Source organism: Ostrea edulis, chromosome 3, assembly GCF_947568905.1.
Source record: "Ostrea edulis chromosome 3, xbOstEdul1.1, whole genome shotgun sequence".
Classification (NCBI taxonomy): Eukaryota; Metazoa; Mollusca; class Bivalvia; order Ostreida; family Ostreidae; genus Ostrea; species Ostrea edulis.
The window spans coordinates 25,115,005-25,134,598 of record NC_079166.1 but is presented as its reverse complement, the minus strand read 5'-3'; the positions used below and the strand labels follow the sequence as shown (position 1 = coordinate 25,134,598).

At 34.6% G+C, this 19,594-nt stretch overlaps 1 protein-coding gene across 1 annotated transcript; it reads right to left on the bottom strand.

Annotated features, from left to right (window-relative positions):
• Positions 1-2,244: 2,244 nt before the first annotated feature.
• On the bottom strand, positions 2,245-12,853 carry LOC125675796 (ras-related protein Rab-39B-like). The gene is made up of 2 exons (XM_048913595.2): positions 12,524-12,853; positions 2,245-7,571 (listed from the first exon to the last, which is right to left on the bottom strand). The coding sequence occupies exons 1-2, from the start codon at positions 12,739-12,741 to the stop codon at positions 7,145-7,147; spliced, it is 645 nt and encodes a 214-aa protein (XP_048769552.1). The 5' UTR covers positions 12,742-12,853; the 3' UTR covers positions 2,245-7,144.
• Positions 12,854-19,594: the final 6,741 nt, after the last annotated feature.

Here is a 19,594-nt window from a genome sequence, read left to right as displayed (position 1 = left end):
AAAGTTACTGGGGAAAACTAACATGGAACAGAATACAGTTTTTTTTCCAAGCCTTAACTTTTCTTTTAGGAAACACAACTGATATCTGCCGAGAATACATACATTTGTTACTAGTTTTACGCAAAGAACTTTTAAAATTATATAATTGGCTCCTACAGGATTTGAAGTATTTGTGTGACAAAAACCATGGTATTTCGAGTCATCTAACCATGATTTTATCTTTTAAAAACATCCCCAGAGTTGTCCTTCCTTGCTCTTGTGTGTATTTGAGGTACAATATATCCCTTTATTGTTTTTTTTTTTTTTATGTACATGTAGAGTACAATGAGTGCATTAAAGAATATGATTTATTTTTCTACCATTCTCCTGTTTATAAGAGATATAAATTTACTAACAAATAAAGGAATTCTCCATTCTGCTGTTCGTGTACAGGTATAAAAATGTGTACTTTTCAATGAAATTCCAGAAAAAGCACTTGTTTATGATATCTTGTACATCATCAGCTTACATTAACATGTTTTCCATACTCTCTTCAATAAAGTAAGTGGTATTTACATCACAAAGTCATCCATCATAAGGAATCAAATTAGGCCCTACTGATAACCACAAATAAAAAAAAAATGGAAAATAAGAGCTCTTAAGGTGGGTCGATCCTCATGTGACTTATCAACATTAATGGTTAAAAGTGGAAAAACTGTATTAATTTTCACTCAATATAGTTTAATCAATAACCATATAAAATGTATGTTGCCACCATTTTAAAGATGTTGGACATAGAAAAACAGAAGTATATATCAACATAAAAAAATCATCACACATTTTAGTTAAACAGAATGATGAAAATTAATAAAAACTTGTTGAAATGAAATTTTTTAAAATGTCAACAGTGTAAGAAAACTGATAATTCATAGATATATAAAAATTAATTGTGGATATTGGGGAAATCATTGTGTCTTAGAGATGCAGTAGAAGAAATTCCAGCATAGGAGTTATTGCCCTTGACAACATTTTTACAATTATAAATAATTGATTATCTATGGAAAATAAAAACTTTTTCAGTATCAAAAGTTTACCAGATTTTTTATCTTATTCATTGAATAAAATTCCTCTGAAAGACATATTTCAATCATGCCCAAAATTTAATTAAAGATTTTGCAAAAACTTATGACATCACACGATGATTGATCAACCTTAAATTAGTTTGAATCTCTCAAGGAAGGGCTCCATCTCCGAGAAAACTAGAAGAGCCAAGTTTTATATGAATTTTAGTTTCCAATTGTTATTATCAAAGGCCACAGAGTTGACTTGTCCATGATTTCCAACAAAGAGGGTATATACAGCACCATCTTATGAGCTTTAATCTGAACCTCTTAAGTATGGTAAAACAAGATGTACATGGGTAAGTATTATGCTTAACTAGGTGTATGTGGAATTTCAAGGTCACAACATAGGAACATGATACATTGGTTTGAGGAATTTACCCATAAAAGAGGCAAAAGTTGTGCGAGCATAAAGTTGAAGATCAAAGGTCACATGGTACCCAGCACATCTACATGAGGTCACTTATAGGTAAATGTCAAATATAAAAAAAATGAGCCATCAACTTGAAAAATATAATGTCATGACTCTACAATGCTTACCTTAAATACTTTGATCCGCCTCTGGTTTTTAAGCTTCATAATTTGTCGACACTTCAGGCATCCATATTTTAAGTATGGTAGAATAACGAGTTCTAAATGATAATCTCCAGACCAGTCCTTAAATACATCAACTACTTTATACATTGTGAACTGATGAATTTCATGTACTTTACTGCACAAGACAATTAAGCTTCTAGGTCTGAAATTATAATGGAGAATGGCAATCTGTCTTGTATTGATATTTCTAAGACTGCACCAAAGTGTCAGATTAGCGGTGATGTAGGGGAAGCTGTTTTATGCCTAATTGATATGACTTGGAAGATGTCTCACAAGAAGACAACCCAACTAATGGATAGAAATAAAGGCAAAACCATTAAGAGGATCAATGTCACTTCTGAGACTCGAATTTAAAGGTGATGGGATCCTGATATTTAGATCCATTCTGAGTTCATTCCATCTCCTGCAAGCAATTCATTTTGGCAGGGGGTATATGTTAGATAGAATATATATATATACCCTGTCTGTCTGTGCAAGGTCTTTCTCAACCAAAACTTTGCAAACAGTATCATTTAATTCGACATTCACATGAACATAAAGTGAAAGAATCAATTGAAAGCACATTTATTTTCTTTTGATTATTGCACATATACATAGTATATACTGGAGGGAAAACAAAACCAAAAAAAAAAAAAAAAACCCTGCAAAACTTCCAACAAACTATTAATAAATTGTAATATCAATCCAATCTAATACAATAAAACGCCCAACAAAATCTGTCTTGAAGTTTGTGTGTGTGTAATTCTACCTTGCAGTTTACATACATACATTTAGTCTAAGAATGCCCATCTTGATGTGCAATCAACAAAAATACCTGGATAACAACAAAAGGCCCTCACTATATACATATAAATAATATGTTTCTACGATGCACAGCAAAATCTGTATTTGTTATAGAAGTAACATAGAAATGGACATCTTTTTGCCTTTGAATTCAGCCTTGTTTTCTTAAGATATCTTATAACAGACCTAAATCAAATCATGGAATAGAGTATTATCATGGAATAGTCAGTGATATTGAAATTGGACAAAATCTTGTTTCTATTCAATACTGTAAGGCAAATTATCATAGTTGGGATGGGAAGGGACTTTTTGTTATATATATCAATAGCTAGAAGTTTCAACATGTTTTCCTGTAATGGATGGCAGGGCGATGACTGACAAAATGAACAAAAAGATGAAGATAAATTTGTCGTCGACTAGTTTCATAAAACTGGTTTGTATTGCACATCCTCCATTCGGAATAATTATTCAGCAGGGGCAATAACTCTCACAAGCGCAGTCAAAAACAACCAAGAGTTGATAAATTCAGCATCATCAAGCTAACCTAATGACATTTGGCACTTACAATTTAAAACATTGTTTGATAATATAACAAAAAATGTGTTAGTTTGTACTGTGGATAAAACCAGACAAGAAAAAAAAAAGGATTTGTTTTGATGAAGAATAAACAAGTGTTTGAATTCTGCTACTATTTCATGTAACCTTACCGGAAAATGATGGGTGCAGCATCATTTTCATGAATGCATGATACATATGCAGAATTGTTACTTTTCCTTAAATTTGATTCAAGTGCACAAATATTGTAAATTAAAAATTATCACTAACCTGAAAATCATGACAAAGTTTGAAATTCAAAACCACCAAAAATATCAACTGAAAAAAGTTCTCAAGAGTTTTTCAATGCATTAATAAAAAATAGTATATTTAAGTGCTTTGATTTTGATAAAGTATTGCTGCCAGCGATACACATGAAGCTCTCTGAATGTGAAATGACCTCGATATACATGACCTTGCCAAATGTTACCTAGCAATTTCTGCACCATGACACTTTGTGTCGCAATCATTATTTTCACCAATATTTCACGAGTACCTCATCTACTCAATAATTCTTAGAATTATACCCAGACTTACTATGAATGGTGTAGCAAAGAGATACTGTTGCTAAGCAACTGACATTATGGCATTACCAAATAAAAATAAATATTATAATAAATGAACATATAAATCATGATATTAATCTGAGTAAAATTATGTGGAATAATCAAACTTACGGAGGGACGCTCACCAGAGAAATTTGATATGGATGAATAGTGAAGGATATGTAGAACAGTATTTTGAAATTGAAATTTTCAAATTTTTATTTTATTTAGTCAAAAAATGCAGTATAAAGTAATCTGGAAAATATGTAAAACCTTTGCTGGACTTGAACCTGTGATCTAGAGATCAGCAGTGGTCCTGCTAACCTACCCAGCTACTGAGTTAGGCAATTAAATCAAAAAGGAATTCAAAAAATATTGCTGATATTTATATTTTCATTCATGTTTTAAAAGGAAGTCAGCTATTATGACAATGTAGTATAACCCCCTTAAAATGGGTTTCTTATGGCATTTATAAATGTATGTAGTATAAAAGAACAACTGTAGCACAAAAATAATTTAAAATAAAGACTGTATTTTGAGCACATTTAGACGAAAGTCTTGGGGTGTGTTTTGATATTTGAAAATACTTGCCAAAAGTCTTGAGATTTACAATTTTCACAATGTTCTATAACTGTAGCTTTAGAATTAAAATATCTACACTTCTATGTTGTATAAAAAATGTCAGAATGTTGAGTAATTTTGTCAGCATGCTTGGTAGATTTCAAAATGTTTGTGTAAGAAGCTTTGTAGCATAGGAATAATACATTATTACAAGGACCTGAACATACGTAAGTAACAAAATTGAGCAGTCCAACCTCTCTCATCCACCAGTAATCGTTCATCACCGAAACAAAAGAAAAAAAATAAAATGCAATTATCACAAATCAATGCTACAACATGACGAAAGAAAATAATATCACAAAGGTTCAAAAAAATCACAAAGCAAAAAAATCTGACAAAATAATTATGCTCATCACTGCTACTTGTAGAATCCATACTTTGTAGACACACAACACCCATTCATTCACCATTCTAAAGCATGGTCTCTGTACATATACCCCCAGCTTATCCACTTCAAACAATTGTATTGAATTTCATATGGTACACATCATGTAAGGAAACAAAGTGTCTCTACTGTATGCAGAGGCGTACAGGGTAATAGGGAGGGGGGAAGAAAGAGGGGGTGGGGTGGGGGTGGAATAGAGTAGGGAAAATCTGATAGAAAGATTAGGAAGTGTGGAAGAGTAAACTGGGGGGAGAGAGGTAAGAGCCAGCTGGAGGGAAAGAGAAGTGAAAGGATGGGAGGGACACAAAAAAGTGGGAAAGACTACAAGCAGGGATGAAAGAAAGAGGAAAGGAGATGCTAGAGAGCCCCCCCCCCCCCCCTAACGTCTTTCTTTGACTAAGCTACATCTACCTTGACCAAGGAGGGTGCATCTTCTTTGCTTGCTTACTAACAGTAATATGCAAGGAACTGAATACATATTCTTGGTAATTTTTCCATTAAAATCACTAGTATTATGACTGAAAACAAATGGTAAAATTTTGAGAAATATATTTTGGTGCATCCCAGACCTCATGGTGTGGGAGGAATTTCTCTGTGTTACAAATTTTTGAAAAGTTTGAACTGGACTAACTTAAGGAAGCATGGAAGAGGTTTGTGGTGTGTCAATAAAAGTTGTGAATTGTTTCCAAAAAAATGATTTCTTATTAAATATTATACCAGATACATATCTATTTCTCAAACTAGCCTCTGTATATACATAATTATATCAAAATTAATATGTGTTACTTCCAGTGAAATTACCTCTGCATCACTTAATAAGTACACCGATTCTTGTTCTCTATGAGACTCCATTACCAAAATGGTGCCTCAAACTCTTTATCATTGTAACAAATGAATTTGCCAAATATATTCCTGCATAAAAAATTCTCATCCAAGTACACAGATAAGTTTGGTATTAACATGCACTTCATTTAATGCAAATAATTTTTCATCAGTAACAACCAATCTCGTTATGACTACAAACAAGGAACATGGTAAGAGGATTAGCGCCTCAATTAGATCAAATACATACGGAAGGCGATAGGTGCCAGGGTATAAAATTAATATTCATATAACTGGCGGTGGCCACTTAATTTATCTGGCAGCTGCCACTTAATTCATCTGGCGGCTGCCACTTAATTTATACATGGTGGTTTCCAATTTAAAAAAAAATTTAATTCATATTGCTGAGTGATTATTTTGATTTAGAATAGTACACAAACACATAGATCGTTTTTCAAAGTGTAGGGACCGTTGGAGGAGAAATTGTCTTCTACAATTGTTCACAAGCAGAAAAGGAACCTAAAACTGTCTCTTTTGCCCAAACTTCATACCCCTATAATTCGTCCTTCAATTCATCAGTTCATTCATTATTACATTTTACCATTCATTACTACCACCAAAAGAGTGGGATGGGAGCCAATCTGCCAATTGATCTGATTTCATATGTGAAAATAACTTAGTTTGCATATGAAAATAACAGAAAAGGAATGTTGTCAAAAAGGTGGAGGGTCAGCCCCCTGGTTCTACATGCCTGATACGATGGTATATTAAGTACACATAAAGATTTGCTCATGCGCGAATCTGTTGACATTTGACATCACAAACATTTATGTAACTTTAAATTAGTACATTAACAGCACAATCTAAAAAACAACAATGCTCTTAATTGTATATCACATACATATGACTAAATATTGGAGAGGGAGATTACAGGAATTGCACCCCTTTCATTTTGAGAGAGAGAAAGAACTGACGGCCGCCATATAAATTAAGTGGCGCCAGTTAATTTATGTGGCGGCCGCCAGATAATAAGTGGCAGCCGCCAGATGATGCTGCCAATTAAATGAATATCAATTCTACACCATGGCTTCCGTAAATACACAATATCATAAATGATTCTAAGAAATAAATTTCATTTCTGAAAATACATGAGATTATGAACTGTGGCACTTCACACTGGCACATACTTCATGAAGCGTGTCAGCGTTTCATGAAAAGTTTACTGGCGTGAATCGTTACACTTTATACCCTCATGTATTTTTAAAACTGGAGTTTATTTCTGATATATTTACATTCTACTTTATTTCTGTCAGAATTCCCAGTCGTTGAAATAGATGTATCTATATTTATCTGTATTCATACGCACATTGTTTACAACTGATGTATGCTCATGAGGAAATGACTATCATTACAATTTGTAAAGATATCAAAGGAAAGGTAAATATATTGCCATAGGCACATACAAAACAATGTATAGGTTTTCTTATTTTCGATGGGAGGGATCTTTTACATTGTACATCGAGACGTGTAAAGCTATGAAAAATTTAGAATACTGATTTGACACAACACAGTTAAACTTCGTGATCCTGTAGACCAGCCAACATGATACTCAAAACAACAAGATCAAATCAGTAGGACCGCAGTCACATGACATCTACCGACCAATGAAATGATTAATAAATGACATTTCCCTGCATTCAACAACATCCGCCTCCTTCATTTTCTCCCTCCGCCACGTGGAATGTTTGCTCCGGTCGGGTGAATCCGCTCTTTACCCCGTCCCACCCCTCCTCCACGCGGATTTTGCCCTGCTCTAACAAAGCATGCACCTCCCGTGCCACCAAAAGGAATGCCTCCTCCACATTCTGGCCACTTTTAGCCGAGGTTTCTATATATTTCAGTCCATTCATTTCTGCAAACATTCGTCCCTCCCTGGTGGTGACCTGTCTCTCATCATCCCTATCTGCCTTGTGGCCCACCACGACATAGACAACTTTTTGCGGTTCTATGTGCGCCCTAGATTCATGTAGCCAGCCTGCGAGATTTTCGAAGCTTCTTCGGTTTGTAATGTCAAATACTATCAAGGCTCCCACTGAATTTCTGTAGTAGGATCGGGTTATGGATCTGAAATGTAAAAAACAAAATGCGTTGATGTAGGTAAATCTATGTTAATTTCAGACAGAAATTCATTTCAAAGAAAGTAAAACAGGACTATGAAATAATGCTAATTAGTGTTTACTGATTATCAGGGAAGGTAACTCTTCCATTCCCATAACTCTCCTCAATCACAAGGACCCTCATATCTTTTGGACACTTTGTGTTGTGGGTCCCTTATGCTATGATTTTTCTGAGTGTAAGAAATGCTATGGTTTTTCTGAGTGTAAGGAAATGCTATGGTTTTTCTGAGTGTAAGGAAATGCTATGGTTTTTCTGAGTGTATGGAAATGCTATGTTTTTCTGAGTGTATGGAAATGCTATGGTTTTTCTGAGTGTAAGAAATGCTATGGTTTTTCTGAGTGTAAGGAAATGATATGGTTTTTCTGAGTGTAAGGAAATGCTATGGTTTTTCTGAGTGTAAGAAATGCTATGGTTTTTCTGAGTGTAAGAAATGCTATGGTTTTTCTGAGTGTAAGAAATGCTATGGTTTTTCTGAGTGTATGGAAATGCTATGGTTTTTCTAAGTGTAAGGAAATGCTATGATTTTTCGAAGTGTAAGGAAATGTCATTGATAAATATTTTTTTCCGCCACCGTCCTTAATTTTGTCTTGGTAGAACATATTTTCGATTAATTCTACAGATAGCTGCTCTTGTTTCTAAAGATAAGGAACCACGCCTTGATACTTTGTTGTAATGATATAGATTTGTAACAAGGACCCCCCCCCCCCCCCCCCAAAAAAAAACGCCAAAACCCCCACATCAGATCCTAATGGGATTCAAACCTGAGCTCCCTGACATTCTAGTTAGGTGCTCTTCCAACTGAGCTATTAGGACACTGCAATGGTGATCAAATCTGAATGACCAACACAGCGGGGTTAAGGTGTCCCGAGTAAAATAACAAGTAATAACAGCATATTCATATAAAAGTAAAATTCTTTCAAGCGTCGCATATTCTTAGTAAAAATCGTTTGTCAATACATAAACAAACATCGTATCATGTGGGAAAATCCTTTCCTTAACTATTACGTCGTCATACAAGTGACGTAGAGCTATTTTTATCCGCTAGACTTTTAGTTGTTTATCACCTCGGTACAGGTGAAAGATGCACTCAAATCATTTGCAGTTTGGGCTTGATATGTCGACATTGATATGGTAAATTTAAAGAGTGATACGGATCGGTACAATATCCTCTCAAACATAGCAATTTCCATTATCTCAACTCAAATGTTGGGTATTTTCCACATTCACATCCAAATTACAGTCTTTCATGCACATACTATATATAAAAATATGAGACTTATAAATTATCGAAGAAAACTGGGGAAAAAATCATCTGACAAACAGATTTAAACACATACAGCTTGAACACTAGATAACGGCAATAAATAGCAAGAAAATATTATGACATTTTCCCCGCGATACAACTATAGACCTGTACGTTGTGACGTTATACAATTATTGCTGTTTTTGAGGTCAATACGATGATTTAGACACCTGATGATTTAGACACCTGAGGAGTACAATATTCACGGAGCCCAAAGGGCTCGGTGAATATTGTACTTCGAAGGTGGCTAAATCATTGTATTGACCTCAAAAACAGCAATAATTGTTTTATTATATGATTAAATGATTAAAAAAAACCTTCAAGATTGTTCTTTGCTTTAATTGTAAGTTTCAACGACCTATTTTTGGTCCTTAGTGGAAAAAATAATTCCTTATGTTCACTTGGAAGGTCTATTTTTGGTCCTATGTGGAAAAAATAATTCCTTATGTTCACCTGGAAGGTCACGTGCAGGTAAACATAACGTAGTATGATTTCTACATTGTTGGATCTCAGCCAATTAGAGAGCTAGGAATTATTCAATCATATAATAAACTTTCTTATTGTGACGTCATATAGTATGAAATGCACCGAGGTACATTTTATTATGTTTGTTTTAACTTTACTCGGGACACCTTAATCCTGCTGCGAACCCCCTCCCTTTAATTGATATGACAACAGAGATCTCACATGAACAAAGCACATACTGCAGAAAAATGGTACAAACAAAAGAAGTGGATCTTTTGCATAAAAATGCAATGGGCGTAGAAGGGGTTTGGGTGGGGTGGGGAAGGGGGGGGGGCAAAGTCCAAGGACTGCTGGTCTGCAATAAAGCCTCTTTTATCTAAGATAGGAGAAGAGAAAGATCTAGGAGGATTTTTATATGTTTTACTTTATGAAAATGACAAAATAATGTTTAAGAATTTCCAATGACTTGTAATGTCTGGCATGAATATTTTATCAAATATGGCAAAAGACAAAGGCATCAATGATCTATGACTTTAATCTGCATTCCAGTAATAGCATCCTGATCATTCTGGAACCTAATGACCCCAGTGCCTCTCACTTAATGAATATACCAAGTCTATTATATCGGGAAAGGAAATCCTGGGATAGACCCTATTTTAGCTAAGCTTCTTAAATCATGTTCATTATATGTTATTGTTCAACCTCTAGATAATCTTATTAATTCAGCTTCTTATAGTATTTTTATCATGTGCTATTGCTCAACCTTTAGGTAATCTTATTTAATTTCAGTTAGGACAGACATCAGTTCCCTAACAATCTCAAAGAAGCCCAATAATACCAATTCTTTAGGGGGAAAAATCCATTGGATAAGAAAAGTTATTGACTATTTTTAGCATTTTACCAACTATTTCAAAGCTTTTTGAGCATACTATGTGCAATCAAAACAGAATATTTTTTAACACCTTAAGACCCTTTCTAGCAGCAAGACCTTGGGCTTATGGTGGGTGTGACCATGCAGTCAACAGGGGGTGCCTACTCCTCCAATGCACCTGATCCCATCTCTGGTATATCTGTGTTTGCCAAACCCTTAATTTTGTATTCCTTATAGAAATTATCAGATTGATGACTGTTCGTTATCTTCACCTTTCCATTCTTTTGACTAACCACCTTTTCCCACCTCATTGAGGACTGGAAAAGAATAGAATATGTCTGACAATCTTCTCATGGATCTTAGAGGTGATTGACTCATGCCCCCTCCCCCCCCCCCCCCCTCCTAACTTTTGATTGTTACTCTCTTTTGTGTCAACATATGTGTTCCTTTTTATTTATAACTACATTTATTATATACCCATCAATGTATCGTTCTTTGATACTGTGGATTTCACAGTGTGTGATCCAGTTTTCCAGATCACCACACTGTGGTTTTCAGATTCCGTATCGGTATCCTCTGAAACTGATGACGTCACAATGCAACAATGCAATGTTATTTGTGGAAAATATTGACCGTGTTACAAAACAAAACTGTGTACACAAAACAAAATTTCATGGTATGTCTCTGTTTTTGATAATTTGGATTACATTTATTATCTTATAAATGTGGATTTAAAATGCATAAGGGGGTATATAATAAATTTATCATTACTACAGTAACTTGATCCGAAGAGTTGGATCACGTCTCGTTGACAGGTGCGGATCATCAGATCAAACTCGATGCTTCACGTCTCGTGTGATCTACTGATCTGCACCTGTCAACTCGACATGATCCGACTCTTCGGATCAAGTTACTGTAGTAATAATATATATGTATCTATCTTATGCTGGGCTCGAAATTAACATATGCCCGTCAGTCCATGACTGGTTAAAAGTCTGGCTGACTGACTGACATTTGTTTTAGTCAGTCCGATGAGACTGACCAGTTAATTTTCTAAAGCATCATTTTGGAAAATATACTTATGAAATTTACACATTTGGCATGCTTCGATCTGTAGACCTATCAGACAAATCTGATTTGTAAACATAAATCCCACATTTAAGTGTTACAATATTGTTTAAGACATATTGAGCTAAATTTCATTTTAATAACATTAATGAAATGTGCATAATTATTTCTGGAAAACTCTTTTGGACTGGTAAATTTTTCTGCGGACTGGTTGAAATTATACCACATCAGTCTGGCTGGACTGGTGACATAAAAAATTAGCTTCAAGCTCTGTTATGTATATCTGTTTTGCTTGCATTGTCTTATTATGCTTACACACATGCAAATCTTCTCATACAGTATATGTTTACTTCTAATATTTAATCTCTTTTAAATTATGTTTGCATTTAAGCATGTTTTGAAATTTTAACAGCCATTCTCCAGAAATGGTAGCTATGGTTAAAAATCAATCTCAAAAACCTTGAAAATTGACACAAAATATCTGTAAGTATTGTTGAGCTGAATTCAAAATTTGATCCACAAGGAAATCTAAAGATAAAGAATTATTTTGCTTCAATTTTTTTACTGATGGAAACAATGTGACGTCAGATGACTGTTTACTTGCACAACCATTATTTTGTATACAACCGTGACTTGATGTGCTTGTAATAATGAATACAACACAGGAAAACAAACTATTCTTAGCTATGTAACTGACCTAATAACTTTTTTCACACATGTGGTTCAAAATCCCATCTCAGTTATAATTCTAAATCAAAGAAAGATCTCAAATTTGTAAAAGATCTTTCTAAAATTGCATTACTACCTAAGCATGCTAAGTGACAATCGATAATTCAGATACATCGCTAAATGACATGTGTTGTTTTTTAATTAAAAAAAAAGTAGGAACCAGCATTCCAGAAACTACAACAAACTTTAATACTGTAGTTTGAGCCTCCGGTGTTTCATGAATACACTATATACAAATAACTATATAGAGCTCTGATTATTTTTTTTTTTTAATTTTGTGACCACTGACTGTCATGATATGTTCTTCATTACCAATTTCATGTTAGTTACAAAAGTAGCATGTATGCTGCATCATTTACTGATGGTGATGCCATTTTGAATAAATTATTCAAAATAGCAGTTTCCATCATCTCTGTCGAAGATAATGCAACGTATATTGTACAATAAGTAAAGACGATGTACCGAAATCGTTCCTGTCCAGCTGTATCCCAGAGCTGTAGTTTCACTCGGACACCTTGTTTCACCTCAATAAGACGTGCATAGAAATCAACACCCACCGTAGGATCACATTCGTCTGAGAATTTCCCATCTGTGAAATATTTCAATAAAGACGATTTACCGACAGTGCTATCACCAATCAGAATAAGTCTGAATTGAAAATCAAAGATAGGTTCCACCATGATATTTCTAAATCGTCGGTATGCAAAGGTCTACAATCAAAGAAATATTGACATGTCCCTGATCACAGATCAGGTTGTTTACAATAACACGTGGGTCAGCACTTCCTGTTTGTATCACGTGATGAGACATAGAAAATCCGAAGAAAAAATAATAATGATAGCTTGCCATCTCCAACAAAATTGAAGAACTGTTCGGTTTATTTTTGTATTTTCATGGGCCTCTTAGGCTTTACAATAATTTCTTAAAATTAACATTAAGTTTTGATAATGATCCTAAAAACGTCCTAAATATTATTCCGGATAATTTATTTTTATTCGCTAAATTCTAATGTTTATTTTCACTGGAAGTTGAAAAGTCTGAACAGCCAACTTTTTGAATGACATTTTCCGCCAACTGTTTGATAGTCAGTGCATGTGTGCTACATTTTGAACAAAACAGGTTTAATGTTAATGAAAACAATTATTTGTTTCATATTGAGTGCAAAATTTAATTTTATTGAATATTTTATAACAAGATAGGGAGTTGACTAAATTTTGTCTTCCTTACAGGAGCGATCAAGATTGATCACTGTTCGTTATCTTCACATTTTCGTTATACTCCTATCGACCAGTGATTTGAATTATTTTCCTTTACGGGGCCAAGCAAAGGTCAATTGGTGAATAGACAAGTTTTCCTTTTATACCTGGCATAACAAATGTTATGAGAGATAAAACTGAATTTATGGGTTACCCCACTCTGGGACATTGTAGTTGACTGCATTTATAGATGAAAAAAAAAGTTTAGCTAAGATCAGAGAATTTCAAAGGCCAATGTAGATTTTTTCACCACAAGATGACGGACAAGGGGTGTAACTTGCGGCGAAATGTTCATGCAAGTATTCACCCTGAACATAACCATTAAACTAGCTATTGGTCATGATAGGGCTATTTGCACAAGTGCAACAGTGTATTATAGTATACACCATCTCGCTAAAGCAAGTTTACACAATGTACCGATGCGTTGTCAAAGAGCACACCCCTTTATTTTCTCCCTCAGTGCCCTCGTCCGAAAATAAATATTTTCTTGACCATTTGATAATAAAACAAAAGAGAAAAAGTGAATAGGTTGGTTGCGTTCGTTACAAGATCGCTTTTAATAAGCAAACATCAAATTGACAAAGCTGAAAAATCACTAATGAAAACATGAATTCAAAACTGAAAATGGGCTGGGTGGGAGGGAAGGCTAAGGCACAGAAATACAAAAGCGACCTTTGTTGCTTATTTATAACGAACCTTGCACTGCCCGAACACTGACCAGTAGTAGTATACAGTTATTGACTGGGTTCGAGGACAACAGCTGTTTTGTTTGACCCAAGAACTGGTCTGTTGCCCGAAGCCGTAGGCTGAGGGCAACCGATCCGTTCGAGGGTCAAACAAAACAGCTGTTGTCCGAGGACCCAGTTAATAACTGTTTTGTTATACACCTTCAGTTTTTAGGTAGTTTTTACTAGGTGCACATGGTTTGTTGACTTTAAACGGATCGACAGTGTGATTGCGTACATTTATCACCGATTCCACTAGTTTAAAAGAAAACATACCCAATACCCTAATTGATAATTATATTTTTCGTGAATCTGTTCTGCTTTTCATCTTATAAATTCCATATTTCATCATCAGTCAAATCAGTGAACCTCACCATTACGTAAACAAATCAGCAGTCCAAGAATCATGTGACTTGCGTATAACCGCTTTAACACGAATAAAATAAAAATAAGTAAACTTCATCTTAATATACAATTGATTCTAGAAAATGATGAAGAAGAGATATTTTTTGGCATAATACCGTTATCTGCACCGCGATAAAATGTAAGATTTATTTTTCCTTTAGGAAGAGTTATTTGCTCTTTAATTTTGGTTTATTCCGTTAAATTACTATAGGAATAAGCAAATTTTCAAAGATTTACATATGGCACAATTAAAAGAAGTATAAATTAAAACAACCCCCTGGGTGCTGGTGGGGGATGGTGGTGGATGAACCTGAACCTAAATTACGGAATAAACTGTATATTAAAGATATGCGGTGCAGATAACGGTATTATGCCTATTTTTTAATGTTCTTGCTGTCCCTACTTTGAAAATTTAATTGAATTTCATCTTCCGTTGCTGTCGCAAAATGGTCACCCGTCATTTCTCTTTATCCAAACGGCACGAAAAAATAACTCGAGTTAGCGCCATATGACGTCATCGGTCAACAGTCATTTATAACAGTCGATTTTAACAGTTCCCGGTCCAACAGTCGCCAGAACAGTCGAAATGTTGGACTTATTTTTGTAAGGAGTTATATAGGAACTGTTTTATAGGGGTATAACAATATATTATACTAAGGGCAAAAGCGCGCGTGCATGAGCTCAAAAACCCGCGAAATGTATTTACAGAAAATAACGAAAAATGACGAAATGCCTGTGCTTCGTCACTTCATTGCAAAGTCGTGTTGGCATGAGGCTGTGTTTTATGATGTCACATGTCACCTTTATCACACGTTGCTTGTATCACATATCACCAGTAGAACATGCAAAATATTGCATGTCGTTTGGAATTTTCAAATTGTGTTACCTATGTCGCATGTATTGCACATGTCGCATATCATCCTTGCCACCTGTATTGCACTTCACCTGTATCTCTCATATCATCTGTATCATATGTCACCTAATAATTATCACACATGCCACTGGTACCTAGTACATGTCAAGCGTATTACAAATGTCACTTGTATCATACGTGTCACATGTATCACCATCGTTGCTAGACACACTCAGAGTCAAAGAGTACCTACCCTACCTTAAACCATGGCAGTATGATCAGCAAAACCCACAATTTTCATGAACATTTATGAAATGACACAATTTAACGTGATTAAAAGGATGACCCAATTGACCAATCACTGTGCAGTCACAATAACAGGTTTAGATCTTTTAATGGCTGAATCCACAGATAAAATGTATAGCATTTGTTTATACATATGATAACAAACAAAAAAGCTTACAGATCACTCTTTCAGAAGCAAATCAAGTATATAGCTATATATTAATTGAAATCCACTTTAACAACAGAAGCTATGTTTGCAAATTCTGTGTTAATAAACTTATTTTGATTGGCTATTGTGTCATTTTTTCCAATCGGCAATCCTCTGATTATTGTGCTGCGAGCCAGGCAATGATCTCCTTTTTTCCCACCCAAACATTGTATTGGAGCTCCCCGATTGGTTGATATATGAACTTAAATATTCATAAAGTTCGGGCTTTGTTTTAATCATACATTCATGGCTATGACGTAGTGTGAACGGAGACAATAGGGGTGGTTTGCGACGACAATGTATCACTTAACAGTCCTCTAACGTATTTCATATATATGTATTTCTGTTGCTCATCTCTTTTCTATATTGAATAAGATACTAGTTAAAACATTGTACATTCATACCTAAATCATATGAAATAGTGTGTTTATTATACATGTGTAAATGATGCAATATGATTGATTGTATCTTGTTTAGTGTCTCTCTTGAGAATTTTTCACTCATATGGAGACATCACCAAGACCGGTGAAGGGCTTCAAATTTAGGCCTTTGTCCGGCGCTTATGGTCTTTGAGCAGTGAGGTTTCTTTAGCATGATACGGGACATCCGTTTTTAAGGTCATCTCCGAGGACTTGTGATATTCACACCTGATGCTGAGCGTTTGGCGATGGAACTGTCACTACCTGTTTTAACAACTTGGGTCTGTCGCAGGCAGGATTCAAACCCAGACCTTCCGCATATGGGGCGAACACTCAAACCTCGAGACCACTGCGGTGGTTATGATGCAATATGTGTTTCTACAGAACTGTTCTCAATCATCTCTTTTTATTTGTTCATATGCTTATATTTATATTACAAATCGCATTTTCCTCTATGAACCAACCAATTTCAGCACGCGACACAATCCTTTCATATTGACTATGAACGGATTATAAACTAGCTTAAAGCACGCGACTGAGAGAGCATAATGATTTGAAAAAATACAACATGCGTTACAAAGATCTCGCAAGTCACACCTCGGATTAAGATTGTGAACTTACGTGGATTATCATCCCAATCTTGCGGTCTCCTAGCTCCAAAATACAGTGCACCATGCAATGTTGATAAAAGGCAGGGTGAGACGAAGTGTGACGTAATGTCTATGTGTTGACGTACGTCACAATACGATTGTGACAGAGGCTATACAGGAATTCGTTTTATGCAACAAAATAGAAGCAATGTAAACAGTGTTTTAGTAAATGCATATAAATATATTAAGCAATGAACATCACTTTTGAGCTCTTCATGGTCAGTATGAACGGATTTGGATTTTAATCAAATTCTCTGTGAATCGCTCTATTAAGTGTTCATGTTGTTTACAGTGTGTGTGATTTTGAAGAATAATGGAATGTAAGCATACTGTTTACTAATCCTGCCTTGTGCAGATTATTATAAGGTTGTAGAGCTTCATTTCTTGATATGCAAGGTATACTGAAATATGAAAATCGGAAAGAAAGAAAGTATGATTTTTAAACATCCTTTTGTGAGAAAGATTGTTAAGCACAACGGTTTGTTAATGAATAACAAAATTGTTGGAAGTTTGTCAATGAATATGCATTTTAATTAAGTATACATTTTGATTCATATTTTTCAGGTTTTTGTCATCATAATCTTAAAAGAACTGGAAAGAAATCAACTTTATAAAGTGACACCTAAATCAGGTATGTTAATATGAAAATTCTGTCTCCCCATAAGCTACCAGTATTTTGAAGGTATGCCATATATATTTATTTGGCTTTGGTCTTCATGGTACCTTGACTTGTATATAGTCTTGGTGGTACATTGACTTGTTGTATATAGTCTTGGTGGTACCTTGACTTGTTGTATATAGTCTTGGTGGTACCTTGACTTGTTGTATATAGTCTTGGTGGTACCATGACCCATTAAGAGAATGGATCAACAATGTACGATGGGACAGTCGGTTCACAGTGTAGATTGACTAGCACACAGTGACCATATGTTGTACGTAAATACAGTACTGACTATAGACCCATCTTACAACCAAGTGGGCAAATGAAGTGTGACTTAATTAGGTTCAATCAAGCTAAGTTCTGATCTGCTATGGGTCTGTTCTTAGTTTTAGGTCAGCTTCAAAATGGACATCGGATTTAATCAGCTTCATTCAACCATGTTAATTATCCACTGGATTTTAGCCCAATTACCCTTATGTTTCTATGTGTTTACATCTTTCATGTTACAGGATCTCTCAATATTACTCTGACATTGCAGTGCTTGTGTAAATACAGTTCAACTTCTGCATCTCGAGCACTACTATCTCAAATACCATGGACATGTCAAAATGATTCGGAAGTCCCAACCACTTATTCTTTGAGTATTTTACCCTCAATATATCAAATCTTCGAATATCTGGGAAAGTTTTTTCTTGGTCTCATTGAGTTTGAGATAATGAAGTTTGACTGTACTTTTTAAGAATATATCGTACTCCCTATGTGTACACTAATAAATATATATACCGTACTCCCTATGTGTACACTAATAAATATATATATCGTACTCCCTATGTGTACACTAATACATATATATATTGTACTCCCTATGTGTACACTAATAAATATATATATCATACTCCCTATGTGTACACTAATACATATATATATCATACTCCCTATGTGTACACTAATAAATATATATATCGTACTCCCTATGTGTACACTAATAAATGTATATATACCGTACTCCCTATGTGTACACTAATAAATGTATATATCATACTCCCTATGTGTACACTAATAAATATATATATCATACTCCCTATGTGTACACTAATAAATGTATATATCGTACTCCCTATGTATACACTAATAAATGTATATATCGTACTCCCTATGTGTGCACTAATAAATATATATATCATACTCCCTATGTGTACACTAATAAATGTATATATCGTACTCCCTATGTGTACACTAATACATATATATATCATACTCCCTATGTGTACACTAATAAATATATATATCGTACTCCCTATGTGTACACTAATAAATATATATATTGTACTCCCTATGTGTACACTAATAAATATATATATCGTACTCCCTATGTGTGCACTAATACATATATATATCGTACTCCCTATGTGTACACTAATAAATATATATATCGTACTCCCTATGTGTACACTAATAAATATATATATCAAAGGCAAAAACATTGGAAATGTAAATATTGATGAATGAACCTCTTGTACAGGACTGTAGACCCCTGGACCTCACCTGTTATACATCAACCATCTACATCATCATACATAAGTAATACCTTGAGGATATGATCGAGAGAAAACTGTGAAGATGTGTATCCATGCAGGTATGAAATATACAAGGATCATACACGGAGGTAATCTCAGGTGCTACACGAGACCCTATTTGTGTCATTCCTTGTTGACTATTTGTCTTAATTGACAACCCAGAAAATGAATGTTTATAAGTGTGCAACGTACACGATGTAGAAAACGATGTACTATTCACCTCTAACATAGAATGTGACTTAGTTATTCTTGAATTACCTGGGGATTTTTACACCAATGGAACATGCATCAGCACTTTACTGTAGCCAAAAATAATTAGTCGAATCATAAATGATCCAAGAAGTACCTTTTGAGCAAACGGGAAATTAGAAAAGTCGAGCGTCTTTTTATTGTGGGATTATTGTTCTACTGGCAAGAGATATTATTGGAACAAATTTATTGATTCTTCATTTTATTTTTTCACCATTCCAGATTGATAAGTACTTAGATTAATG